The sequence below is a fragment of the Hyaena hyaena genome, unplaced genomic scaffold (genome assembly GCF_003009895.1).
Source record: "Hyaena hyaena isolate Hyena2069 unplaced genomic scaffold, ASM300989v1 scaffold_879, whole genome shotgun sequence".
In the NCBI taxonomy this organism is placed as follows: Eukaryota; Metazoa; Chordata; class Mammalia; order Carnivora; family Hyaenidae; genus Hyaena; species Hyaena hyaena.
The window spans coordinates 153,132-180,044 of NW_024081510.1; the positions used below are offsets into that span (position 1 = coordinate 153,132).

A 26,913-nucleotide genomic window follows, 5' to 3' on the forward strand; every position below is an offset into this window, starting at 1 on the left:
ATGGGAGGGGCAGAAAGAGAGGGAAAGAGAGAGGAAAATTCTTCCTTCTACTCATTTTAGGACTCTGCAAGGGCTCTGTAACAAAACACATATTAAGGAAAAGCTTTTAGGTTTTATTGTGACACAGGACCCTTGATAAGGAAATGAAAACTTACAGAGGGGCAAAGCCTAAATGCTTTTACATTAAGTTGAACAAACAACAGAGGCAACTGTGGGAAAGCAACTAAAATGCAAGGGGTAGGGGTGCCTGGGGTGGGGGGCTCAGTTGGGTGAGCATCCAACCCTTGGTTTAGCTCAGGTTATGCTCTCACAGTTTGCAGGTTGGAGCCTCAAGTGGGGCTCTGTGCTGATGGTGTGGAGCCTGCTTGGGAACCTCTCTCTCCCTCTATCTCTGACCTTCCCCTTGCTCACGCTCTTAAGAAAATACACGGGTAGACCAAAGGAAGATCAGAATTATGTTAACAATTATGTCATGTGCACTTGGGGATGGCATATCTGGGTGCCCAAGTGTCTCCAGGGTCGGGCAATGAGAGATCTCCTTCCGTAGGGTGGAGGGAACACGACAGGGAGGCTGATGGGATGGTGGGTCAGGGAAGGCTTGTCCCCAGCCAGCCAGTTGCCAGGAGGGGCCAGGGATCAGGACCCGGGGCACCATGTCCAGGCAAATGGGCACCTCTTTCGGATCCGCCTGTGGAGACAGGCAGTTCGGCTAACCGTCCTTGAGGGAAGGATGGAGATGTGGACGGGCCATGCCCCACCGTGTCATGGGTCAGCAAGGGGGCACCCTTGATTCGCGTCGGAGTCAAGTGGATACGGGGTGTGGGGACTCCCTTTAACCTCTGATGAGGAAAACAACGTGGTCACCACTGAAAAGCCGAACTAAGAATGCGATCTTCTAGAAGGTTCTTCGTGTGGATACCAAGAGGAGCGTTGAGGGGGAAAGAAGGGAGCTGTGTGGGAGATGCCACAGCGACGCCCTCAGCGAGGTGACCTGACTTTGACCCTTACCCTGACCCTGACCCTGACCCTGACCCTCTGCAAGCGTGGGAGCAAACGTGCCTGTGGCGCCAGGAGATCCCAGAGCTACCAGCAGTCAAGCCGCAGAGGCGCTTGATAAAGGGGCAGGAGGGCGAGTGGCGCATCCCGCGGGCCAATCAGAGTACAGCCTGCAGTCATGCCACCGGGCGGCCGGCCAATGGGAAGGCCACGGCCTTTATAAAAGCCTGTACTGCCCGCAATTCTCGCTGTCGTGTCTCCAGGCAAGACTAATCTCGATTTTCTCTGCAGTACTAGAACCATGGCTCGCACAAAGCAGACAGCGCGCAAGTCCACCGGCGGCAAGGCCCCGCGTAAGCAGCTGGCCACCAAGGTGGCCCGTAAGAGCGCACCTGCCACCGGTGGCGTCAAGAAGCCGCACCGCTACCGACCTGGCACGGTGGCCCTGCGCGAGATCCGCCGCTACCAGAAGTCCACCGAGCTGCTGATCCGCAAGCTGCCTTTCCAGCGGCTGGTGCGTGAAATCGCGCAGGACTTCAAGACGGACCTGCGCTTCCAGAGCTCAGCTGTCATGGCGTTGCAGGAAGCGTGTGAAGCGTACCTGGTGGGGCTCTTCGAGGACACCAACCTGTGCGCCATCCACGCCAAGCGCGTCACCATCATGCCCAAGGACATCCAGCTGGCCCGCCGCATCCGCGGGGAACGTGCTTAAGCGCATGCATAGGCCGCCCGGCCCTGAGCCATCGCTCTCATTCCAAAGGCTCTTTTCAGAGCCACCACTAGCTCATAAAGAGTGCTGTGCATCCTAAGGTTCCTCCTGACTGGTTCCTACTTCCTTAATCCTTCAGTTAGCTGGTTGTGTTCCCTAGGGTTCTCCCATGGGGTTAACCCAGTAAAAACTCAACAACCGGTGTAGTGACCTATAATCCCAAGAGTGGAGTGGATTTGAGCCTACCAGAGTATTAGCTGCGAAGAGAACGCGGGTGGAGGGTCTTTTTGTGCTGGGTGGTGAGTGGTGGGTGCTGGGTGCAAGCAGGTTTCGTTTTTTTAAATGTTTATTTTTGGTAGTGAGTGGAACTGGGGCAGAGAGGAGGACAGAGGATCCAAAGCAGGCAGGCACTAGCAGAGAGCCCTTTGTGGGTCTCAACTCCCAAACCCAGACATTGTGACCAGAGCCCCTGCTGGCTGCTCAACCGACTGAGCTACCCAGGGACTGCACAAGCATGTTCTCATTAAAGTTTTAGGTTGATAGAATGTTAGGGCTCCTGGGTGGCCCAGGCAGTTAAGTATCTGACTTCAGCTCCGGATGATCTCCCAGTTCTTGGGTTTGAGCCCCACGTGGGGCTCTGCTGGCACTCACAGCCTGGAGCCTGTTTCAGATACTGTGTCTCCTCTAGCCCGCCCCCTGCTCACCTTCTGTCTCTCAGAACTAAACGTTAAGATTTGTTTTTAAAATTGATAAACCTGGTCGCTGGCAAGTGCTGGTGATCCTCAGATGCTGGTCTGCACTTCCCAGGTGCTCCTAGCTGAGTGAAAGTTTGGCTGGAGAAGCACTTGGAGTGAACCATGTCTCCGTGACAGCATGATGCTATCCATGTGCAAGGGTGTGTTTTTCAACCTTGGACCCCATTTGTTATCCATTAGACTTCAAAAGTTTCACCAGTGACAGTAGTACATGCACAAGTGTGTTTTGAACATTGAGAAGAATCCTAAAGTTTTAGGATCTACACAAGTTAGTGGGTGACATCCTTGAAGTGCCACCAAAATAGCCTAGAGTGTTCAGGGACAGCCCATCTTATGGCTTAAAAATCAGTGCTAACCTTCAATGCTAGGCTCCTAAGTAAATCCAAGTCTGGCCACTGCGCCTTTACTGTGATCACCAAGCCCTTTTCTTTACAAAGGTTTGCCCAGTGCCAGAGAACTAACCCTCCTAACCTTCCCCACATCTTACCATATAGCCTGGAGGAGGAGGAAGCTGGGTAACTGGCTACATCTGGGGAAACCGTGCAGATGATGTGTCTTTGGCAGGATAGGCTGGATACCATGATGGAAGACCATGGTGGGGGGTTGGGCGGGTCCATATCATTCTGTTCTGTTCTGGAACAGGCTGTGACATTGCACGTTCTGCGTGAGGACCTGAGGTGAGGAGCAAAGAGAAGCAAAGAAGTGACAATGAGGGAAGTAACTGACGTCCCTCAGGGTCACATAAATGGGTAGTCAAGGAAGTTATTCTGATACATGTGTCTGAATATGTGCCTATATCCCTGCGCAAGGCGAGGGGGGGAAGTGCTCATTGAGCAAACCCTCTGCACAAAACCGTCCTCAGGAGATCTGATTTGGGCAGAGCCGCTGCCAAGGGGAGTGAAACCTCTGTGGCAGTGTCACAGCCTTGCTTTCCAGAGAATGTTCCGGCACCCTTGCAGCATGGCAGGGCACGAGAGAGACCACAAGAAAAGCGGGAAAGGGAGACACCAGGAGTTCCCTCACTTGTGGTGTAGTTGGTATCCCTCAGAAAATACCTATATACACACCAAAGGAATGCTGTTGTCTGAAGTACAGTACAATTGCAGAAATATTTAATTATTTTTATTTTTGAGAGAAAGAGGGAGACACAGAATCCAAAGCAGGCTCCAGGCTCTGAGCTGTCAGTGCAGAGCCCTACATGGGGCTCGAACTCAAGGACCACGAAATCATGACCTGAGCCAAAGTGTGACAAAGTGGTATTAAGACAAAATGAGGTCACTCCGGTAGGTCCTAATCCCATAGGACTGGTGTCCTACTAAGAGGATAGGGCACAGACACACACAGAGGGGCGACCACGTGAGGACACGGGGAGAGGACGACTGTCGTGACACGTATCTGGTCTCCGTCCCCATGCTTGGCACAGAGCTCCTAAAACCTTTGGAATTTTCTGTGCTGAGAGTGACGAAAGTGTCGTAATGTCCATGAGAGGCCCCTCCCTTTATGTTGTTGTGGCGACTTCGGGAAGCTCCGAAAGACGGTGGCTGGTAGCCAGGGACCCAGCTGTGGGACCAGAGGGTTGGAGGCTGCAGTCCTGCCCCAAGCGGGACTGGGGGAGGGGAGGGAATCAATCACCCATGGGCAGTGGGTTAATCAATCAGGTCTATGCAATGAAGCCCGCGTGAAAACCCAGAAGGATGGGGTTCAGGGGGCTTTTGGGTTGGGGAACAAGAATGCACCCACATACTGGGAGGGTTGTGCACCCTCCACTGCATGGGGACAGCAGTACCTGCAGGCAGGACCTGTCCAGGTCTCTCTGCTGATTCATAAGCTTTCATTTCTTCTGTGATGAACCACAAATCTAGCAAGTGAAACATTTCCCTGAGTTCTGTGAGCCCCTCCAGCACATTCATCAACCCCGAGGACAGGCCTGTGGCAACCTCCGATCTGTCGCCAGAGGGTCAGAGCACAGGTGACACTTCCCTTTGGGGTTGGCATCTGAAGTGGGCGTGGTCTTGTGCCACGGAGCCTCAAGACTGAGGGGTCTGATGCTGACTCTGTGTGGATAGGGTCAGAGCGGGATCTGCGTGGACGGAGCCAGAGCTGAGTCCACTAGACGGTGTCCAGACTGAGTTGTGTTGTAGGACCCCTGGCTGGTGTCCTAGACTTGCTGGGTGTAGGGAAAAACCCGTCCCCCGCACATACATTTGGTGATCAGAAGTGTCAGAGGAGAAGCAGACAATTGGAAGTAAAAGACACACACCGAACACCCAAGTGCATTTTTTCATAGCAGGCTCATCTACACGCTGTGGAGAGAGACCTGGGGAGGAGCCAACCCTGCCCCCGCCTGGATCCCAGACTTCCTGCCTCCAGGCTTGGGAAACAGTACATGTGTGCTGCTGGCACCACCCAGGCTGTGGTATTTGTTGTGCAGGCTGAGCTGACTGATATGGTCTTGTCACAATTAAAATCAGCATTTGAATTAGTTCTTTTTCTCCCTCCCACTAGAGGGGGTTTCTAGATTTTGGGACAAGAGATATTTCCCTTACTTTTGTTCTGGTGGGTGAAGCTGAAAAGGCATGAGACTCAGGGGCTGTTGGTCACGGCATTTAGTGTCACGTAAATCTGGCCCAGGAGGCTGGGAACTGGATTCCAGGCTTTGCCTGCTGCCCTCCTGTCGTTTCCTGTGTGATGGACCCCACTGGGAACTCCCTCCGACAGTCCTCTGCCCTGTCCCCAAGAAGAAAGGCACGTGCTGTCTGGGGGGAGAGGGTGCAAACTGGACAGAGGGGCACATAGACAGGGGGTCACCCAGGAAAGGACAACACCAGACCCCAAAACAGGAAAGCTCCTGTGGTCTCAGATGCCTGGATCAAGATATGGGAAGCAGCAGACATGGCCCTGGGGGGGCTGCTGCCACATCCTAAGGCAGCAGAGGCCCAAACAGACACTGCCAGTCATCACTACAGAGCCCTGAGCCGCAGGTCCCAATGGCTCAGATCCATCGAGGGTTTCATTAATCCAGAGGAGCATCCTTACTGTGACCCCCATCCGTGGTAGAGGCTGTGACCTGGCCTTCAGACTGAGGATGTGTTGCCGTACAATCACCAAGAGGCTGAGGGGGACAGGGATATGCTACCCCAAATTACATCACTTCAGCATCCTGATGATTTTAGCCGAGGGCAGTTGAGAAACAGCAAACGCAGGAGGAGCTCTCTACCTTCCCACCTACTCCACCTGAAAGCAAAGTAGAAATCCCCATTTGTACAGAAAATTTCCATTTGCAAAGGTGCCCCCTCTCCTGTGCCAGAAAAAGAACAGTGTGAACTCCTATCACCAGGGATGGGACAGAGGTGAGTCTGCATAAACAATTGTTACCTATCATTAGTTCCTCCCTCACATTTCCCAGACTCCTTCCTAAAATTCACCTCCAGAAGCCCAAACCCCTTTTCCTTTGTCTAGTTACTTCTCCACAATCTATCACCCATAAGCCAATTTGTGTTTTTGCTTTTTTTCTGTGAAGCCATGGAATTAAAAACCTAAGATAAAATTTGTATGCCTTCTCTCCTATTAATCTGGCTGTTGTAGCTGTAATTTACAGAGCCCAGGCACAGAACCTAAGAGGGTAGAAGAAAAGATTTCCCCCTCCCCTACAAGGTCTCTAGTGCCCATGTAGTTAGTGTGAGAAACAACCCCTGCTGTGGTGAGCCTCCAGGATACAGCTGGCTCTGTATTAACTACAGATAAAAACAATCTCATTAGCAAGAAATGTGGAAACCAGGATCTGCAAGAAATGGTGATAGCAATGCAGGTAGGGGACTATGATCTGACAGGCAGGGGACAGGGGGAAAGGGGTGGGGTGGGGGGAGACCTGCAGACATTTGAGGGACTACACAAAGTAGAAGAAGACAAGAATAACTCTGTGCAGATTTTTAAAAAAAATTTTTATGTTTTATTTTTTTATTTTGAGAGAGAGAGAGTGAGTGGGGGAGGGGTGGAGAGAGAGGGAGACACAGAATCTTTTCTTAAAAAATTTTTTTGTAATGTTTTATTTATTTCTGAGAGAGAGAGAGACAGCATGAGCAGGGGAGGGTCAGAGAGAGAGGGAGACACAGAATCTGAAACCGGCTCCAGGCTCTGAGCTGTCAGCACGGAGCCGACGCGGGGCTTAAACCCACGACACATGAGATCATGACCTGAGCCAAAGCCAGACGCTTAACCAACTGAGCCACCCAGGCGCCCTGAGACACAGAATCTGAAGCAGGCTCCAGGCTCTGAACTATCAGCACAGAGCCCGATGCAGGGCTCGAACCCACAGACTGTGAGAATTTGACCGGAGCTGAAGTCGGATGCTCAACCAACTGAGCCACCCAGGCGCCCCAGACTCTGTGCAGTTTCCAAAGACAAACCGGAACCCCGCCTGATGCTGCAGGATTGTGGGCACTTGACCTAAGGCCGCTCCCACCAGATTCCTGATAGAAGACAGGTAAGCATCCTGTTCTCTAGGAGCCAGATCCCAATTGGGAGGGTTCTTCCAGAAGGGTCCTGCTGTGCCCGGGGGCAGGGGGTTGGCCCTCCAGACCCCCATCTGACACCAGCATCCCACTGCACTGCAGGCGTGCAAGCTCACGCGTCACTGCTGACAGTGATTCCCCTTGACCAAACCTGCGAGGCTCCTCTGAGCCCTCTCCTCCACGAGACCTCACCCGTGGGCTCCTGCGTCTAGCCCAGCACAACCCAGCCGTAGCAAGAACCCTGTTTAGTCTGCCTGGCAAGAGGCCCCACCCCTGCCACTTGATGTCTGAGCAAGTTCCTCACCCCCCATCTTTTTTAAGTTTTTAAATTTATTCTAAGAGAGAGAGAGAGAGAGAGAGAAAGGGCAAGTGGGGGGAGGAGAAGAGAGAGAGGAATAGAGGGAATCCCAAGCAGGCTCTGGGCTAGCAGCACAGAGCCTGATGCGGGGATCAAACTCACCAACCATGAGATCACAACCTGAGACCTGAGCTGAAGTCAGATGCTTAACTGAGCCGCCTAGGCGATCCCCCTCACTCCCTGCTTTAGACATTTTCGTACATCTTTGACTCGCCTGAGCAAGAATACTAATAACCCAGTGCCATCGACTGAAGGTTTGTATGTTGACAAGTAACTGCCAGTGTTTTGGATTTTGGAAGCAGGGTCCTTGGGTGGTGGTGAGCTCCTGAGGGTGGGGGCCCCACTGGTGATATTAGTGCCCTTATAAAAGACACTCCAGAGGGGCGCCTGGGTGGCTTAGTCGGTTAAGCGTCCGACTTTCGCTTAGGTCATGATCTCGCGGTTCATGGGTTTGAGCCCCGCGTCGGGCTCTGTGCTGACTGCCAGCTCAGAGCCTGGAGCCTGTTCCAGTCTGTGACTCCCTCTCTCTCTGACCCTCCCCTGCTCACACTGTCTCTCTCTCTCCTAGAGATAAATAAAACATTAAAAAAAAATTAAAAATAAATTAAAAAAAAAAAAAAAAGACACTCCAGAGAGTACTCTTGCCCCATCCACCGGTGAGGACACAGTAAGCACACACTGACCATGAACCAGGAATCAGGCTTTCAACAGACGCTGACCTAGCAGCACCTCAATCTCAGACTTTCCAGCTTCCAACATTGTGCAAGCTGTTGTTTATAAGCCACCCTGTCTGTAGTAGCCTGTTAGGGTTGAGACCCTCTCTCTGCTCCCTGGTAGAAATCTCCAGCTGTCTCTGGTGTATTTGGAGTTCAGCTCAGTTGTATACTGAGCATCTTTCTACTCTGGCTGAATAAAATATCTTTACCACCTTTAACTAGTACCCAGCTCTGTGTATCTGTGGCTATAACCACTTCAGATCCAATACATCAGGGCATCGAAATAGTAACCTCTGAACATGCCAGTCTGGCATACGATTATTTTGAGCTGAAGACAAGTGAGAAAACACACACACACACACACACACACACACACACACACACACACACAGGATGGGTTTTATGCTCTTCTCTCTGCCTAAAAGCAGGACATAAATACCCCTTGTAAAGATGTTGCCGCCATCCTTATAGCAAGAAAGGGACAATTACCTTATTACCAGAGATGGAGACAGCACTGAGATGAGTCTGCATAAGAAAACCTTACTATAACCCTTTTACTTTCCCACTATTTAACCTCCAAAGAAGCCCAAAGTCCCTTTTGTCAGTTCTGCACAACATATCACCCTTTATTAAAATTGCATATAGGCCCCCAAGTCTGTTGCTTTGGGTTTTTCTATTCTTTTCTATGAAGCCCCTATGTACATTAAAAAATCAAATAAAATCTATAGACTTTTCTTCTGTTATTCTGTCTTTTGTCAGCTTAATTCGCAGACCTCAGGCTCAAACCTAAGAGGATAGAAAGATTTCTTTTCCCTATGCCTCAGAAGAATAAATGCACAAAACTCGTCGTTTGAAACTTTATATTTCCTTTCATACTTTAATTTTATGTTTCTGTTCCTCTGATTAAAAGTGGCAAATGTGGCTAAAAACCAAAAATCAAAATCTTTAGGTGAATTAGATCATGCTGGGGAAATATAATGAAATGCAATGAAATCTGCTCCCAATCCAGAGAAGCTCTCAACAAAGAGAGAAGAAAAAGAAAACAATTTTGTTGTCAAATGAACATTCAACCAGACCACCCAAGAGATGTTCCCAGGTCCTTCTTCAGTCATTGAAAAGAGTTATGTGCATTTCAAAAGGACAGAGAAAGAAAGTCTCTTATTTTCAACAGGGAGAACCAAACATCTTGTTTTTTATTGTATTTTTTCTTACAGTGAGAGGTTTTCTGGGAGCTTTAAAAATTGTGGTGCCAGGTCCCTCCACAGAGATTCTGAGCTGCCCATGCACAGGGTTGCTTAAAGCTCCCCAGGGGAGGGGCACCTGGGTGGCTCAGTTAGTTAAGTGTCCAACTTCAGTTCAGGTCATGATCTCAAAGTTCACAAGTTCAAACCTCGCACTGGGCTCTGTGGTGACAGCTAGGAGCCTGGAGCCTGCTTCAGATTCTGTCTCTCTCTCTCTCTGTCCCTCCCCACACTAGTGCTCTGTCTTTCTGTCTCTGTCTCTCAAAAAAATCAAAATTTAAAAAAATTAAAAAAAAATTAAAGCTCCCTGGAGGAGACCGAGGGCATCCCACTGTGTAGCCCCCTCATAAAGCTCAGCTTTAAAGCAAACCTTCTTTGGCAAGGAGTTCCCAGGAGGAAGGGACAAAATCAGTAATGCGGTAAGGAAGCAAGGCGACAGATCCAGAAAACAGGGCTTCTTTCCACAGGGCACCCCACCCCATGTCTGCAGTCACTGGCATGAAAGAGAAGAGGAATCTTACCGACTTAAAGGCTTCAAATATCTCTTTTCAAGACTAACCTTTTCAACAAATGCGGAGATGGCAGATGTGGTGTCAGCAAGGACTAGTGGGCATATAGGAATTATGGTCAGTGGTGGTTATGTAAGAAACAGTTTTAGAGATGTGTGGGAAGTGTGGGGGCCACTCTGGACCCCAGAATTGCCATATTATTTTAAGATAAAGTCACTTAAGATTCAACAGATGCAAAGGAAAGCCTCCTTGGGGCTTCTCTTGTTTGACTAAAAGCAGTGAGTTCTGGGAAATGAGGCTGCTGTAAAGCCCCTCTCTAAGCAGCTTTTGGGCCCCAAGGACATGGAAAGACCACCGGCAGCTGTGGAGACAGATGGATCACAGCTTTCTTATCTCTTGTTCTCCCAGAAACCCACTTGCCTTTCCTAAAGAAGCTGTTTTCCCCACAGAGGCCATTTACCCCCTCATAAGACGCATTACATCCCATAATTAACATTGTCAGGCTCCCCAGCGCACACACAGTGTGGTTTCTCCTGTCTTTTCATCTGTCCTCCTCCAGGTATTGTCTGGGGCAGGCACACATGAACCCAGTGCTGTCTGGGGTTTGCTTAAATAACAAAGACGTTCTCTACCTAGACAAAACAACAGGCCAGATGCAGCAAACACAGTAAACAGCAGATCTGGGCAATTTGCGACGGGATGCATTGCTCTCTCGTGGGTCTTCTTGACATTTTTTAACTCAAGATTTGAACATTCCGTGATTCTATTTCCTAGAGTGAAAGACACCCTCCGCCCAGAAGACCCTGGCTGATGGAAAGGACAGCAGAGGGGTCGTGGCTCCTGCAGGATGTATTAGAATCAGAAACAAGTGCAAACTCTTCTGGCAGGCCATACGCCCGCCCCTCTTGCACGGCCCAGGCGCACACACGGGGCTGCGCCCAGACTCTCCTGGTTGTGTGCGTCTACACCCGTATGCCTGTTTTCCTGCCTTCTTGCCGTGGCCCAGCCTCAGTTTCCTCATATGTCCACTAGGACTCGGGGACGCGCAGCCACCAGCCAGCCCTACGTCCGGGTTGTGGGCAGCGACCTGCCGTGGACTCGGCTGGACCCCAAAGGGTACACCATGACCAGTTCCCGTCTGATCCGGTCCTCCTTCCCTAACCCGGGATCTGGACGCTGCTCCCTCCCCGACCACTGGAAGTCACCACCAGAGAGGCGGGGCTGCTGTGCGAGCCTCCCCCCTCCACACACACCGCTGCTCCCCCTGCCCCAGTGACTCTACTTCATCCCCACCCTCACCCAGGGATCCCTCCCTTCACCTCCCCCTGCGGGGCCCTGCCACCTTACACCTCCCCCAACCGAGTGCCGCCCTGCTGCCTCCCCCCAGCGACCCCATTTCATCCCCACCCTACCCCCTTAACCTCCTGCGGCTGGGCCCTGCCCTCCTACACCTCCTCATCCCCCCGCGCTGGGAGCCCACACTTGCGCTGGGAGCCCACACTTACTCGTTTTTCCTCTCATCTCTTCCCCATTGGGGATCCACCCCTTGCCCCCCCAACCGCCCCACAACCCTCTCCCAGCCTCTCACAAATATCATCCCCCACTGGCGTTTGCTCCCTTCCTGAACACAAATTTCCATTCTCTATCATCCCTCTTCCCTCCTCCCGGCTGGGCTGCCAAAACCTCCTCCCTCCCACCCCTGACCCACTCTGAGCTGTCCCTGCCCCCATCCCCAGGTTTCTGACAGTGAGCCCCACAAACCCTCCCCGCACCCATCCTCTGCCCCACCTGAGAACTAGCCCCTACCACGCCGCCCCTGTCTCTGAGGTCGCCCCCCCCATGCTGACGCCACAAAGCCCAGCACCCCCGGGGCCCCCACGCCCCCGCGGCCACCGCTCCTTGGTCTTCACTGCGCAAACGCAGGCTTTCCGGGGCGCTGTTTGCGCGCGCGTGGCTGGCGTGGCTGGGGACAACGGACGTCCTGTGGCCCCCTCCCGGGTGGTGAGTACCAGTCCCTCCAGGGAGGAGGCAGGCGGGCTGTCACCCCGTGCGCTCAGAGGCTCAGGTGCGGGCTGCGTGCTCTGTTGCCCCAGGAGCAGACCCGGCTTCCAGGATGGTTACCACCTGGAACCAGACTGGTGAACTGGTTTCGCCCCACATTTACAGAAAAGCATTCTCGGACTGAGGGTGGCCTGTCCAGCTTCACTGACCTGGGGCCCTTGGGCCGCTGGCCCGGATTCTGATCCAGAGCCCCAACTCACCAGCTTGCCCCGCTGGCCGCGTTTCTGTTGGGTGGGCAGCAGTGCACCTGAGGGTGGCAGAGAGCAGAGGGAGACACTGACCCCCACAGTGTCTGCAGAGACAGCTCCAGATAAATTGAACCAGTGTCACGGACCATGGGAGGCGCTGGGATAGTGACTGAAGTTCAGAAATGATGTTCAAATCCCCTAACAGGGCCCCAATAACCGCCCTGTGAACTAGAGGGGGCTTTGGACCTCCATGGCCTAGGGTCAGGGAGTGACCAGGTCACACGCCCAGTGTGACCGTGTATGTGTGTGCATGTGTGTATGTTTGTGTGTGCATGTGCATGTGTATGCATGTATGCGTGTGCATGTGTGCCTGTTTATGTGTGCATGTGTTTGTGTGTGCATGTATGTGTGTGCATGGGTGCCTGTTTATATGTGTGTGCATGTGTGTGCGTGCACTTGTGTATGTATTATGTGCATACCTGCATGTGTGAATGTGTGTGCGTGAATGTGTGCATGTGTGTTGTGCGTACATGTGTGTCATTGCGTGCATGTGTGTGTTTGTATATGTGTGTTTGTGTGTGTGCTTGGGCGTATGTGCGTGCATGTGTGCATGTTCTGTGCATGAGTGCATGTATGTCCCGTGCATGTGTGTATACTGTGTGTATGCGGGTGTGCATGTATGCCTGCATGCACACATGTGGGAATATGTTTTGTGCATGTGCATGCGCTTTTGTGTATGTGTGCATGTGTGTGTGCGCGCTCATGTGTGCGCGCGTCCGTGCATGTATGCACACACACTGTGTGCCCTGCACTGCGCCTTGTCGAGGAACACCAGAGCTAGCCCGTTGTCAGAACAGTAATGACAGACTTTGTTCAGGAGTACTGCAATAGGCTCTGAGAGACCCCAGCATAGAACCGGCTCACTCAGTATATGCTGGACAAGTGGGGGGTTATGGCGGTTCAGGGAAGTGGGGGGTCAGTGATGGAAAACCACTAAGAGGGAGATTCTTGCCAAACTGGCCTAACAGGATTCTTGCTGTAGACAGGTCAGTGGGAGGTGAGGAGCCAGATCAGACATCATGTGGAGGTTGTGTGTGGGGGTGCTCTAACTCAATTTAGCAAGATTCTCCCTAAAGTGGGTGGGGCCGGCCACAGACAGGGGTGTGAGGGACACTCTACTTCCTGCTCAGGAGGCATGGATGCCTTGGAACTTGCCAGAAAGCTGCAGGAGGAGGCCACATGCTCCATCTGCCTTGACTATTTCACGGACCCGGTGATGACCTCTTGCGGCCACAACTTCTGCCGGGAGTGCATCCGGCTGACCTGGGAGAAGGCCAAAGGCAGGAAAGGGGGGAGGAAGCGGAAGGGTTCCTTCCCCTGCCCCGAGTGCCGGGAGCTGTCCCCCCAGAGGAACTTGCGGCCCAACCGCCTGCTGACCAAGATGGCCGAGATGGCACGGCAGCACCCCGACTTCCAGAGCAGGGACCTGTGCGCAGTGCACCAGGAGCTGCTGAAGCTCTTCTGTGAGGACGACCAGATCCCCATCTGTGTGGTGTGCAGGGAGGCCCGGGAACATCGGCCCCACAGGGTGGTCCCCATTGAGGAGGCGGTGCAGGAGTACAAGGTGGGCACAGGGACATCCTGGTGTGTGCACCAGGCAGGAGAAGAGTCCCTGTAACATACGGCCCAAGTGTCCATGTGCTCCCACAATAAAGCGGGTGGCCGGAATCCACACTTCTGGGGGTCCTGCCCAAGGTCTGTCCAGCTAGGGCTCCAGCACCATTGGGTAAGAGCTCTCCTCCTTGTTCCCTGTCCTCACTGGGTGGGGAGCTCTGTGGGGTTTCTTGTCTGAGCACAACAATCCCATTCCTGGGATGCCGCCCTTGAGACCTGATCGCCCCCAGGAACCCCACCTCCTCACGCCATGCTGGGGTTTCAGATTCAGTGTGTGGGCTTGGAGACATGTGCAGAGTCCAGCAGAAAGCAAATATAGGGAAACTCATGAAGAGAAGGGCTGTTAGTGCAGGTGCATCTGGGCGCCAGCTTGCCTTCTTCTTGTAGCGCCATAAACCTTGGAAGATGGCATTCCTGGCACTTCTCTCCTTTACCAGATAAGGGGAGGCTCAGGAAGGCATCTTTCTGTAGTGCTCTTCCTCGATTGGCTCCAGCTCATAATAACCGTCCTGCCCAAGGGGCACGTCTTGGGTGGTGTCCTTCCCCAGGACCCCCTCACATCCCTCTCTGGGGTGGGGGCACTGTGCAGATTCTCTGACCTCCAACCCCCTGCGGTCTGTGTGTCCCACAGCTGAAGCTGCAGGTGGACATGGGGCACCTTCGGGAGGAGATGATGAAGACTGGGAGGCTGCAGGCCAGGGAGAGGCAGACCTTGGCGGAATGGCAGGCAGGTGTTGGGAGCGAGATGCACACAGGAGCTGCATTGTGTGGGCAGGCCTGCACAAGCCCTGTGTGGATGCGAACACATACCTGGAGCTTGGGATTTTCGATAGAATCAGGATCCAGAACACGGATCAGAGATGCAAGGAGGAGAGCACAGGGACACTTGGGTGCTGCTGCTTAGGGCTCAGCTGGTGACCCCACAGAGGGGCTCCCTCCCCTGCTGGGTTGGCTCCTTCTCCGTGCCTCAGCAGGGCCCTGGGGGGGGGGCGGTGCCAGCATCCTGGGAGCTGCCCTCTCGGGAAAGGGAGCGGATGCCACTGGGCAGCTGGGAGTCCTGGCAGAGCCTCACACCTGCACCTCCCACCGCCTGCCCCCTGCAGGAGAAAGTGAAGGAGCAAAGGCGGCGCATCATGGTGGAGTTTGAGAAGGTGAGCCTCTTGCTCCTGGAGGAGGAGCAACGTCTGCTCCAGGCCCTGAAGGCCGAGGACGAGGAGGTGGGGGCCAGACTGCGGGAGAGCTCGGCCACCCTGGAGCGGCAGGGTCACTCCCTGGAGATGCTGCTGCTGCAGCTGGAAGACAGGAATGAGCACAGTCCACTGCAGATGCTGCAGGTGAGGGGACACCCTGCTCCTGGGGGGATGCCTGCTCCTGGGGAGATGCCTGCTCCTGGGGGGATGCCGCCTGCTCCTGGGGGGAGGACGCCTGCTCCTGGGGGTAGGATGCCTGCTCCTGGGGGGACGCCTGCTCTTGGGGGGATGGATACCTCCTCTGGGGGGAGGAGGATACCTCAGCACCTCTGCTTACCTGGGGGCGTGGGGAGAACCTCAGGAGCCCTGCTCACCTGTCTGGGGGGAGTCCTCAGCACTCCTACCCACCTCGGGGGGAGAGGAGACCTCAGCACCCCTGCTCACCTGTCTGGGGGGGGGAGTCCTCAGCACCTCTGCTCACCTGTCTGGGTTGTGGGGAGTTCTCAGCACCCCTACTTACCTGGGAGGGGGAGAGGAGACCTCAGCACCCCTGCTCACCTGAGTTGGGTGGGGGGAGCACAGGCCCATCTGTGGTTGACTGAGTGACTTCTGGAACTAATACACACCGGGGAAGGCTCTGACTCACCTCAGGCTGCCTCACAAAGACCACAGGAGGCGGGGAGTGTGGGATCCATGCACCAGCAGGGCCGGTTCCTCCCCAGGCCTCTCTCTCTGATGTATACATGGCCATCTTCTCCCTGTGTCCTTGCACAGTCATCCCTCTGTGCCTGTCTGTGTCTTAAACTCCTCTCCTTGCAAGGACACCAATGTTAGGGAGTTAGGGTCTCACCCTAGTGACCTTGTTATACCGTCATCAGCTCTTACTGACCCAATCCCCAAGTACAGTCCCCCTCTGAGGTTCTGTGGCCTGGGGCTCCAGCATATGAATCTGAAGCAGTCAGCCCATGACAGGCTCCCGTCCTGCAGATGTGTGTCCACTCCTTTTCTAGCCCAGGGAGGCGGCCTGGGGGCAGCTGTCATCATTGTGGTGATGTGGGGCACGGACACACTGACCCAGATAGGCACCCATGACTTCACAGGCAGGAGGGAGTCATGTGATTGTGCCCCAGGATGGCAACCACGAGAGGCCACAGCGGCCTTGCAGGGACAGGCCAGCATACTGAGGCCCTGAAAGTGGGGGGTTATATCAACTGACAAGAGGGTGATTCGCCAACCATGTGGGGTGATGCGATCCACGGGGACAGATAAGATCCCACACACTCCCGTGCGCGTGTCCACGACAGAAGCAAACCCCACATGCAGGGAACGCCTGCCTCCTTCCTGTCTGCCCGGCTCAGGCCCAGCTTTTGGTCGGTTGTCCTGACCTCCATGGGTCCTGTTTCCAGGAAGGGTCCTGCTCTAAATGACAGGTTATCCACTAGCCCAGGCCTAGAGGAATGTTCTGTCTTCTTTAACAAGCAGCCTATCTGCAAGCTAACCCGCTGCCTTCTCTGTCACTTGAGGTGAGGCTGAACTACAGAAGGCACACTGGTGGTCATCTGCCCTGTCCCCCCAGTCCCACCACACAGGCATCATGTGGGGAGAGCAGGAGGCTGGGCCGGGCCAGAGCATAGGCTTCCTGTGTGCAGCCCAGTCTGGGTTATGCTCTGGAGAGGGGACACAGGGCCATGGGAAAACACCGTAGCCTCTAGCTCTACAGACCAGAAAGGCAGAAGCGACACCTTAGACCCCTAAAGGAGCCTTGCCAATCTCCCTCCCTCTGTGTCTTGCAGGATATGAAGGAGCTCCTGAACAGGTTTGTGGCCACCTATGGGGGAGGGAGGCAGTGATGGGCACAGGGAGGGCTCTGCATGGGGCTGGAGGGGACAATGACCCTGTGTCCACTGGAGGAAGAACAGCCTGAGTGTGCAGTACCCAGAGGTCACCCCCACTGTGCTGAGGACAGTCTGCAGGGTCCCCGGACAGATAGAGGTGCTCAAGAGTTTCCAAGGTAAACAGGGGCCAAGCAGGGGGGCAGGGGACCGTCCTGTATGTGACACTCACACTCTATACCCTTTCCATTCCTATGGGGGGACACGGTGAGATGCCCCAATGGCCCCCCAGCTCTCAGCTCCTTAGCACCACCAATGTAGACAGCTGGGGGAAGGACCCCAGTGACCCAGGTCCACAGCTGGACTCAGCCCTGGGGGGTGGTTAGGGAGAGCAGGGATGATTCGCTGCCCATCCCCCGCCTGTCTGCAGAGGATGTGGTGCTGGATCCCACCACTGCCTATCCTTACCTTCTCTTATACGAGAGCCGCCAGAGGCGCTACCTGACCACGCCACTGGAGGGCGCGCTCCACAGCAAGGAACGGTTCCTGGCCTACCCCTGCGCCGTGGGCCGGGAGACTTTCTCCTCTGGCAGACACTACTGGGAGGTGGGCATGAACCTCACCGGTGACGCACTCTGGGCTCTGGGCGTGTGCAGGGACAACGTGAGCCGGAGGGACAGGGTCCCCAAGTGTCCCGAAAATGGGTTCTGGGTGGTGCAGCTGTGCAAAGGCAAGAAGTACATGCCCAGCGCATCCGCCCCAACCCCTGTCACGCTGGCCGAGCCCCCCAGCCACATGGGGGTCTTCCTGGACTTTGAGGCGGGGGAAGTGTCCTTCTACAACCTGAAGGACGGGTCCCATCTGCACACCTACGCCCAGCAGCAATTCTCCGGCCCCCTGCAGCCCTTCTTCTGCCTGGGGGCCCCCAAGTCAGGCCAGATGGTCATCTCTACAGTGACCCTGTGGGTGAAGGGATAGGGGCACAGGCCGGGGGAAAGGGGTCGCGGGCGTCCCTGGTTTCTCCGGAAGGTGCGGTGGTCCCGCTCAGCACAGGCCACCAGCCAGACCTATCTACGGTGGAGCGCTTGTGAACCACTGGCTGGCTGCGCAAGGCGGTTTCGCAAAGCTAATCTATAATCGCGATTAAAGTCGTTAAATGTCAAGAGACTGCATTCACACACGCGTTATAAAGGAAACTTTGAAAGCCGCTGGGTGTCACATTGGGCCAATTCTAAGTGGGGACATCCGTGCCAGGCGCAGCGTGGGGTGCTACCCTTCGACACACGCCCACGAAAGGATGCTGCCTGCGCATTGGTCACTGGGACACGTAGAGCCGGTCCACCTTGTCTTCCAAAGCTTCCACGTGTGCACCCTTCGCGGGTGTCAGGGGGGGGGGGGCGTGGGAAAATGAAACTTTTCAAACTGCATCGCTAAAACCCTCAGAACCGTCCGGCCTTGAAGGTGAACCTGCAGGGATCATGGATCTCGGGTGGAAGAGTCTCTTCACCCCCACCCCCGCCCTCGCAGTTTCAGGCTCATTAACTACCTCCCGACAGGCCGGGAACCCCAGAATCCCAGTCGGTGAAAGTCTACCGTAAAGCCAGAGTCCCTACAGGCCCAGCTCCTTTCTGCACAGATCCTGATCGTGCCCGGCCCACGGGGAACGTCCCGGAGCTCGCCACAAGCGGGCTCAGGCTCCCCTTGTCCTCGCAGTCACTGTACAGCGCGGGGAATCCAGTGAACGTGCGGGGCGCCCGCTGCCCCGGGTCCTGCAACCGTCCCTTTCAGGAATCCGAGGAGGAGATGACCCAGAGCCAGCAGCGCGCGCCCAAGCAGCTGCCGAGACGCCGCGAGGTCGGCTGGCCTGCAGCCTCCAATCCCGACCGGCCCACGGACCGCGTGACCCACCTCAGCCAATCTGGGGCTAAAGCGGGTTGTTCCAAAAAAAAAAAAAAGAAAGAAAGAAAAAAAAGCCAGGTGCTTCCGGCTTCCGCCGCGGCTCCTCTTCCTGTCTGCGTCTTGGAGTTCTGTGCCCCGCGCGTCCCTGGAGCCCGGAGTCCCGCGACCCCAGGTGCCCCGCGCCCCGGAGCCCACAACCCCCGGACCCCTGGCGCTTCGCGTCCCCGGAGTCCCCGCGTCCCCCTGTGCCTGAGCCTCGCGACCTCGGGTTGCCCGAAGCCTGCGTCCCCGGAGCCCTAGTGTCCCAGCGCCCTCCCAGGAGTCCCGGCGACTGAGGCCACCCTCCGCCCGAGCCCGCGGAGAGCGCCGCCCTCCTCCGCCCCACCAGCACCATGGCCGCCCCCGACCTGTCCACTAACCTCCAGGAGGAGGCCACCTGCGCCATCTGCCTTGACTACTTCACCGACCCTGTGATGACCGACTGCGGCCACAACTTCTGCCGCGAGTGCATCCGACGTTGCTGGGGACAGCCCGAGGGCCCGTACGCCTGCCCAGAGTGCCGCGAGCTGTCCCCGCAGAGGAACCTGCGGCCCAACCGCCCGCTCGCCAAGATGGCCGAGATGGCGCGGCGCCTGCACCCGCCGTCGCCCGTCCCGCAGGGCGTGTGCGCCGCGCACCGCGAGCCGCTGGCTGCCTTCTGTGGAGACGAGCTGCGCCTGTTGTGCGCCGCCTGCGAGCGCTCCGGGGAGCACTGGACGCACCGCGTGCGCCCGCTGCAGGACGCGGCCGACGACCTCAAGGTGTGCGGCGGGGCCTGGCTGGAGTCGGGGCCCGGAGGTGGGGAGCGGGATCCCGCTCGGCCCGTGCGGGATCCGAGGACTGGCGGGAACCGGGAACTGGAGTGTTCCTGGCCGGGGTGCAGGGGGTTCAGGGAGTGCTCGAGCAGCGGTTCCCCGGCCGGCGCCATCCCGCGCCTGGGACACCACTCACCAGTGGGGCACCGGCTTGTAGATCGGGGATAGGCGTGCTGCCTGAGAGGCTGACATGGTGGGAGTCTGGAGTGAGGACTTGGCAGGGATGGAGCCCAGAAAAGGAGAAAGCAGGGAGAGAACCTTAGATGTGGCTGTGTAAACAGACTCGGACTCAACCCTCGTAGGGTCGTGGGCAAGGCAAGGCAGGGCAGTGGGGTGGAGAGGAGATATGAGAAGCCAGCTGGGCTGGGATGGGTGGGACAGAGCCATTGCCCTGAGAGGCAAGGTACCAGGACCCCACGAGGTGCCAGGCTTTCTGAGTGGGATGCGTGAGGCCACTGATGCCACCTGACTTGCCAGGGATCCGCCCTGCTTTGACCCCTGGCGGCGAAGCCTCTTACCTGTCCTGGAAACGCATTTCCTTAAAATACAAACCAGCCCGCACACAACTGCTGAGAGTTCAGGGCAGACGCATCTGCAGTATCCCCTACCCCCCCCGGGTTTTGGGAGCGTTTGCTCCTGGAGCCCGAGGTACGGAGCACATGGGGGACACCTTGCCAGCATTTTACTGGTTTGTGTTTTGTTTCATGGTCGGGGGTGTGTGTCTGCTGGCCTGCTCCATGGACGGGGCTTAGCCACTGGAACCAATACTTGGCCGGTTTGTTGCTGTTTTAGAACAGGACAAACTCAGACCCTGACATGCATCTGTGGGCTTGTCCTGACGTACACCCCTGTAGTCTTGCTTCCCACTTTGAGGTACCACACGAGGATGCCCCACCCCTTCTGTCAGCCTAGCAAATGTGCTCTCCTGTCACTGAGTGGAAAGTGACAACAGGAGCAGAGAGTGACCAGCAGCTCTCCAGAGGCCCCTTCCGGCTGGCCCGATACAGCCTCTTGGGGTAGCACTTAAACCCCTTCCTATTGTAGGGGAGGGCAAAGCTTTTTCTCTAACCTGTTAGGTTCAGTGACAGAGGCTTGTGAATTAAGCTAACAAAGGCAGAGTAACAAGTGAAAAAAACCACATAATTTTATTAGTCTTTAAATAATTTTTTTTTTTTTACTGTTTATTTTATTTTTGAGAAAGAGAGACCATGAGCAGTGGAGGGGCAGAGAGAGAGGGGGACACAGAATCTGAAGCAGGCTCCCGGTTCTGAGCTGTTAGCACAGAGCTGGCTCCGGGGCTTGAACTCATGAGCCACGAGATCATGACCTGAGCCAAGACTGAGCCACCCCGGTGCCCCATAATTTTGTTAGTCTTTTAAATGTTACATGGCATAAGGGCTTCACAGAGATGAAATTAAAAACTCCTATAGACATGGGATTATGTTCCACTTTAACAAAGGACCATAAGCTGGGGAGAAGTGGCTAGATGAAGGAAAGTGACTTAGGACTTGTAGGGCCGGTAAGTTGTGGGAAAGGAACTAGAGAATATATGGGGGGAGCAGATGGAAGATCAGGGCTTTCTGAGTTATCAGGTCCGTTCAGGCACACTTCTGTCTGACAAAGACCTTGTGATGAGTGCTGTCCCCTTCCCAGTACAGACAGGGAGGGTACCCTTCTTATGTGAAATTTCTGCTCTGCCTTGAGGCAGAAAGGAGGAGGGCAGAGGGCTCTTCCTGCATCTGCTCCAGATAGGCCCTCTCTGGGGTGGCACCTTCAGACCTCCTTCCTTGTACTAGCGGGTAGCTGCCCTTCATCCTGGGGGTGCCCAGCACACCATCCTTACCTGTCCCCAACGGGCTGTGCCTGGCATTCACACACCCTGGGGTCCTAGGTCCCCAAAAGCGCCGCCTCCCGGGCCTTAGTCCATCTAGAAGGCGAATGGAGAGCATAGTCAGGTGGGGAGATGTGAGGCCTGTAGGGAGCCCAGAGAAGGCGTGGGGAGGGAAAGGTGGCTGAGTCGAGGCTGGGGGTGTGGGAGATCGGAGACATAGGCAAGGGCCTCGGTGCTGGGAGGGCCTCTCTGGTTGATTTGAGGCTGTCCCATGTGTCGTGCCAGCTGGGGCTGACTGGAGTGGGGACAGGGCCAGCCTAGCCAGAGTCACAGCGGCTTCAACTCCCTGTAGGGAAAGCTGGAGAAGTCCCTGGAGCATCTGCGGAAGCAAATGGAGGATGCGCTGCTGTTCCAGGCCCAGGCTGAGGAGACCTGTGCCCTGTGGCAGGCAGGTGGCGCGGTGCCTGAGGTGCCCAGGGTCCCAGCATGGGGGTGGCAGGCAGGCGGGCTCCTCCCTTGTGCTGCGTATTCAGAGGGGTCCCTGTGCCGGACTCTGTCTGTGTGTAACCCTCCCGTGGGGTAAGTTGGGGACGGGACAGGGCGTGGGGGCCCTAGGTGGGGGATTGGTGGGGGCCCGGGCCCTCAGCTGCCCTGTCCGCCCTGCAGAAGATGGTGGAGAGCCAGCGGCAGAATGTGCTGGCGGAGTTCGAGCGGCTTCGCCGGCTGCTGGCGGAGGAGGAGCAGCGGCTGCTGCAGAGGCTGGAGGAGGAGGAACTGGAGGTCCTGCCCCCACTCCGGGAGAGCGCTGCCCGCCTGGGGCAGCAGAGCACGCAGCTGGCTGAGCTCATCGCCGATCTGGAGGGGCGCTGCCAGCTGCCAGCTCTGGGGCTGCTGCAGGTGAGCTGGGGTGTGCGCAGGGGAGGGGGAGTGGCTCTGGGTGGGGACGGGCTTATGCGCCAGGGGGGAGGAAAGCAGAGGAATTCGCCACGGAGCGGGCACTTTGCGCGCTCACCTCCGCATCACCCACCTGTCAGAGGTGGGGGTGGGGGTAGCTGGGCCAGGCCACACGTGGCTGCGGGTCCTGCGGAGTGTGAGTGCGTACAGATGCAGAACTCCATGCACAACCGCAGAACTGCTCTGCTGCCTGTCCCGGAGCCCTACTGGGCCATGTGACAGGTGGCATCCGGGGTCTGTGGGTCACCAGTGTAGCTCCAGAGGTTCCGGTCCCTTGGGCCAAGAAGCTTGGTAGGTGTCCTGTAGGGTTCCTCCAGCAGCCTCGTGTGGCCCTGAAACTGCCTGGCTCCTGGCAGAGGGCAGGAGTGAGGGCGCTGCATGTGCAGCCTGGCGCCTCCCACTGCACGGGGGTGGGGTTGACCTCCTGCGTCTCACTGACCAGGCAGAGGCTCCTGACTGCCCTCCTGGGGTTTGAACTTGGTCCTTCTGCCCCTGCTGAGACACCAGGAGGTTTCAAGCCTGGGAAAAGGAAGAACCAGAGGCCACTGTCTGGTGGGGGTTCCAGGAGTAGGCTGTGGTCAGTGAGGCGGAGTCTGGGCAGCCAGCCAAGAAGGTCAGGGGAAGTGAACCGGGCTGGAGAAGCCAGGCGCACCGCTAGTTCTGGAAAGAGGAGGGGTCGGCCCCAGACATGAGGGCAGAGCCCCGGGTCTGTGTGAAACGTGATTTGTGGTCTCAACTGGCCTTCTGCACTCCTGCATTTCATGCTGAATGTGGCCACCTGTCCCATAGTGACTCCTGCCTGTTCCCCCACCTGCACCTGCCCTCCGCTGCCCCCCCCCCCACCTACTCACATCTCCTGGCCTGGGTCTTGGCTTGGCTGGGAACCCCCATCCCTTCTCCTGTCACTCCCGCCCCAGAGCCCCCTTTGCCTGTGTTGGGGGTGGAGGGTGGGAGAGCAGCCCCTGGCAGTGCCCTGTGTACTGGTGTGAGGGAGTGAGGCCAGGTGCACCGGTACCTTTGGACCTCAGGGGTAGGCAGAGGACTGCTGCATGGAGTGGGAAGTTGGGTCCCGGCACCTGGGGTGGGTGGGGGTGTGTGCCCTCATGGACAGAGGAAGTGAGGATTTGGGTGACTTCTAGGAGCTCACACCTCTGAGTCCCAGCTGTGTGACAGAGTCTGGGGGTCCCAGGCTCCTCCTGTAGCCATCCTGGGTCCGCACAGAGCCTTTTCCTAAAGGGATGTGTGTCTCTGAGGGACCAGCTGGTCTACACAGAGGCCAGCCCCTTTCCTGGAGCTCAGGGCCCCCCACATGACCCTCGGTGTAGGCAGGGCCTTGTGATAACCAGAACTGTACCTATCATTCCCCCGTGCCTCCCTCGGTGGGCTGCCCACCCAGCAAAACTACTAAGGACAGGCTGTTCCTGCTTTGCATTCTGCCCACATCCTTGTGCCCCAGGGCCTTTGCCCATGTCTCTTCCAGGCCTGCACAGTCTCCCTCATTGTACCATCAGAAGCTCACAGTCTCCCTGTTCCTTTGAGGCCCATTATGTCTTGTCATGCACCTCACTTCTCCCGCCATCAAACCAACACATACAGACCATCGCTTGTGTGTAGGATCTCCCACCTCATGGGAAGCCCTCTCTGGGCACTACATCTTACTTCCTTCTACATGCCGCGGTCTGGCCTGCTATCTGGTGCACGGCATTTGCTGGGAATGACTGGGTGGGCTTCATGTGTGGCCCAGGCCCTGCCATTCTCGGGTATGTTCTAGAAAGACCACAGGCTGAGGTGCTTCCCAGTGGCAGCCCATGTTTTAACTCACTGAATGTCTCAGCTCAGGCCGTGTGACAAATACACAGAGTGGGAGGTTCAAACAACAGTGCCCCAGTCTGGGGGACTGGAAGCCTGAGATCTAGGCGTGAGGCCTCTCTCCCTGGTGTGCGCACACTGTCTCCTCCCCATACCCTCACGCGGTTGTCCCTGTGTGTGTCTGTCCCCGATCCCATATTCTGAGGACCCCAGTCACGGATCAGGGCCCACCCGAGTGACCTGTTACCTGACCCACCTCTGTAAAGTTGCCATCTCAAACCCAGCCTTGTCCTGATGCCCTGGGGGTTAGGCCTGAGGACATCAGTCCCTGATGCCGAGTACGGTGCCTGTGTGAGTCACGGGAGAGAGGAATGTCAAGGGGAGAGGGCTCACGTGGAAGGCAGCTGTGAGTCCGGCCCCTGTGGGAGGGCAGGCAGCAGACGGCCAGGTACCTGTGAGCCCTGGAGGCCAGGACCCCCCCTGTGTGTCCCCACCACCCAGGGATGCTGGGGGCTCTGGGTGGGCAAGCAAGTAACCAGTGCCTTACATTCTCCACACATGCAGGGGCATCTTTCCAGGGTCCCCGTGTCTGAGCTGCACTTGGGACGCCCCATTGCGGGTTTCTGATCATTGGTGTGTGTGTGTGGTGGGGGGCAGAGCCAGGTCTTGGGGGGCACTGGTGACCAGGGCGTGGGGGTGCTCAGGGTCAGGGGACAGGCGCTGACCCGCGTGTGTCTCTCCCACAGGACATCAGGGACACCCTGCGCAGGTAGGAGCCCCGGCCTCTCCCCGGGACGCGGGAGGGGTGCAGGGTCAGGCTGCCACAGGGGTGACGTGTGCTCCGCCCTATCTAGGGTCCAGGATGTGAAGTTGCAGCCGCCTGAAGTGGTGCCCATGGAGATGAGGACGGTGTGCAGGGTCCCGGGGCTGGTGGAGGCCCTGCGGAGGTTCCGAGGTGGGTGCCCTTGTGGCCCAGGGGAGGTGCTGGTCCTGAGCGCCTGTGGGCATGCAGGTTGGGTCTGCCGCCAGAACAGACCCAGGCTCCCAGTTCCTCCCTCCAGTCCTGGAAGGCTCAGGTTCCAGATGACAGCTAAGGGAAGGCCGGCATGGCTGCTGGCCAATGCGTGTAGGAAGAGCAGAGTTCAGACCCCCCCCCCTGTTGGACAGGTGCCAGAGCGCCTGTGCAGACCCCAGACGTGGGGACCCCAGGGTGAGAGCAGGCCGGACACTCCCACCTTGCTCCAGGAGCTGGAAGAATGGACGTAGGGAGCCTTTGGGGTTTCTTGAGGTGCATGGAGAGGGAGTGTGGACTTCCTTCTGGAACATTCCGAGTTGCAACAGCATGCAGGGGGTTAGGTGATTGCTTTTAGGGTGGGAGTGGCATGGGGTATGGCCAGTCCCCAGCCAGCCCCCACAGTGGTCCTCAAGGGTGCACACGGCAGCCCAATTGCTCACCCGATGACCTCCGCTCCGTCTGCAGGGGACGTGACCCTGGATCCTGACACTGCCAACCCAGAGCTGGTCCTGTCTGAGGACAGGAAGAGCGTGCGTCGGGGAGACCTGCGGCAGGCACTGCCCGACAGCCCGGAGCGCTTTGACCCCGGCCCCTGCGTGCTGGGCCGGGAGCCCCTCACAACGGGCCGTCATTACTGGGAGGTGGAGGTGGGGGAGCGGGCCAGCTGGGCGTTGGGCGTCTGCAGGGAGACGGCCAACCGCAAGGAGAAGGGCGAGCTGTTCGCCGGCAACGGCTTCTGGATCCTGGTGTTCCTGGGCAGCTACTACAACTCGTCCGAGCGCGCCTTTGCCCCGCTGCGCGACCCGCCGCGGCGCGTGGGCATCTTTCTGGACTACGAGGCCGGGCACCTGTCCTTCTACAGCGCCACCGACGGCTCGCTCCTATATGCCTTCCCAGAGACCCCCTTCTCGGGGACCCTACGGGCCCTCTTCTCACCTCTGTCCAGCAGCCCCACCCCCATGACCATATGCAGGCTGAAAGGCGGGCCCGGGGATGTGCTGGCTCCCCAGTGAGGGGGAGGGGGACCCCGGTGGCTCCTCACCCTGGCTCCAGGGATCGGGGCCTTCAGGCTGCGTGGGACTCCAGGCGGATAGTGCTGCCCTCTGAGCCGGGGGAGGCGCACAGTGGAACTGAAGTCATGCACTGGCTCCTGGCAGTGTGTGTGTGTGTGGGGCTGGCTGCGTCCTGTCCTGGGGGCCACAGGGCACTGAGACCCCGGTCACCAACTCTGGTTGCGGAGCCTTGCAGAGGTCTGGGGAGAGGCCCCACGGCCTGTGGGACATTCTGGGACTGAAGCCTGACCCCCTAGCAGGAGCCTTCCTTTACAAGGCGGGGTGGGATATGCTTGCTTCGGAACAGCCAGGTACCAGCTGGTATGCAGAGGCGGCCAGAGGAAGCTGGGAGTGCAGGTCATGGGGCCGAGTCACTGCGCCTCCTCCACCGATCGCAGACCACTTGGGTCTTACTGAAAATGCTCTTCTCGGGCTCCCGGTCAGATGCAGGACGTGTCGGGGGCCCCCTGGGGTGAGCAGGCAGAGAAGCCCACAGTCTCCCCTGGGCTGAGACCCCCTAGCTGGACTTGCCCTCTCACTGAGCTCCGTGGACCCGGATCCAGTCCCCAGATGTGTGCCCTGCCTGGGAGCAGGTGAGGCACAGACAGCCCCCTCCCATTCCTGCAAACAGCCTGGGATTAGTCTTTGTTCAGACTCTTGGTCACTCTGCTTAAAGATGTGTGCGGATTCTTTGTACTCCTAGGTTTTATTTATTGTAAGGGCTGTTCTCACAGTAAATAAACTAACTGTTGTCTGTAA

General features: G+C 56.8%; 3 protein-coding genes and 1 long non-coding RNA gene across 6 annotated transcripts; 3 read left to right on the top strand and 1 right to left on the bottom strand.

The window, feature by feature from the left end:
• Window positions 1-19,145, bottom strand: LOC120222440. The gene is made up of 3 exons (XR_005526039.1): window positions 19,059-19,145; window positions 2,948-3,132; window positions 1-75 (listed from the first exon to the last, which is right to left on the bottom strand). It is a non-coding gene; the product is annotated as an uncharacterized LOC120222440 (long non-coding RNA).
• LOC120222439 (histone H3.1) lies at window positions 1,298-1,708 on the top strand. Its single transcript, XM_039220267.1, has one exon. The coding sequence runs from the start codon at window positions 1,298-1,300 to the stop codon at window positions 1,706-1,708; it is 411 nt and encodes a 136-aa protein (XP_039076198.1).
• TRIM17 (tripartite motif containing 17) lies at window positions 11,713-17,903 on the top strand. Of its 3 annotated transcripts, none has more exons than XM_039220263.1 (7): window positions 11,713-11,796; window positions 13,235-13,668; window positions 14,350-14,445; window positions 14,822-15,052; window positions 16,702-16,724; window positions 16,819-16,919; window positions 17,171-17,903. In XM_039220263.1, the coding sequence occupies exons 2-7, from the start codon at window positions 13,240-13,242 to the stop codon at window positions 17,716-17,718; spliced, it is 1,428 nt and encodes a 475-aa protein (XP_039076194.1). In that variant the 5' UTR covers window positions 11,713-11,796; window positions 13,235-13,239; the 3' UTR covers window positions 17,719-17,903. The 3 variants fall into 3 exon arrangements, with proteins under 3 accessions (XP_039076194.1, XP_039076195.1, XP_039076196.1); XM_039220264.1 differs by having other exon boundaries at window positions 16,828-16,919; XM_039220265.1 differs by lacking the exon at window positions 14,350-14,445.
• On the top strand, window positions 18,746-26,913 carry TRIM11 (tripartite motif containing 11). The gene is made up of 6 exons (XM_039220266.1): window positions 18,746-19,439; window positions 21,677-21,772; window positions 21,991-22,221; window positions 24,834-24,856; window positions 24,942-25,042; window positions 25,568-26,913. The coding sequence occupies exons 1-6, from the start codon at window positions 19,032-19,034 to the stop codon at window positions 26,113-26,115; spliced, it is 1,407 nt and encodes a 468-aa protein (XP_039076197.1). The 5' UTR covers window positions 18,746-19,031; the 3' UTR covers window positions 26,116-26,913.

Excerpts from the sequence above, each read along its gene's own strand:
- TRIM11 (XM_039220266.1), top strand. The coding sequence starts at position 19,032 with ATGGCCGCCCCCGACCTGTCCACTAACCTCCAGGAGGAGGCCACCTGC. Across the intron at positions 22,222-24,833 it reads CAGCTCTGGGGCTGCTGCAG|GACATCAGGGACACCCTGCG; the intron begins GTGAGCTGGGGT and ends TCTCTCCCACAG. Across the intron at positions 24,857-24,941 it reads ATCAGGGACACCCTGCGCAG|GGTCCAGGATGTGAAGTTGC; the intron begins GTAGGAGCCCCG and ends CGCCCTATCTAG.
- TRIM17 (XM_039220263.1), top strand. The coding sequence starts at position 13,240 with ATGGATGCCTTGGAACTTGCCAGAAAGCTGCAGGAGGAGGCCACATGC. Across the intron at positions 14,446-14,821 it reads AGACCTTGGCGGAATGGCAG|GAGAAAGTGAAGGAGCAAAG; the intron begins GCAGGTGTTGGG and ends TGCCCCCTGCAG. Across the intron at positions 16,920-17,170 it reads GGTGCTCAAGAGTTTCCAAG|AGGATGTGGTGCTGGATCCC; the intron begins GTAAACAGGGGC and ends GCCTGTCTGCAG.
- LOC120222439 (XM_039220267.1), top strand. The coding sequence starts at position 1,298 with ATGGCTCGCACAAAGCAGACAGCGCGCAAGTCCACCGGCGGCAAGGCC.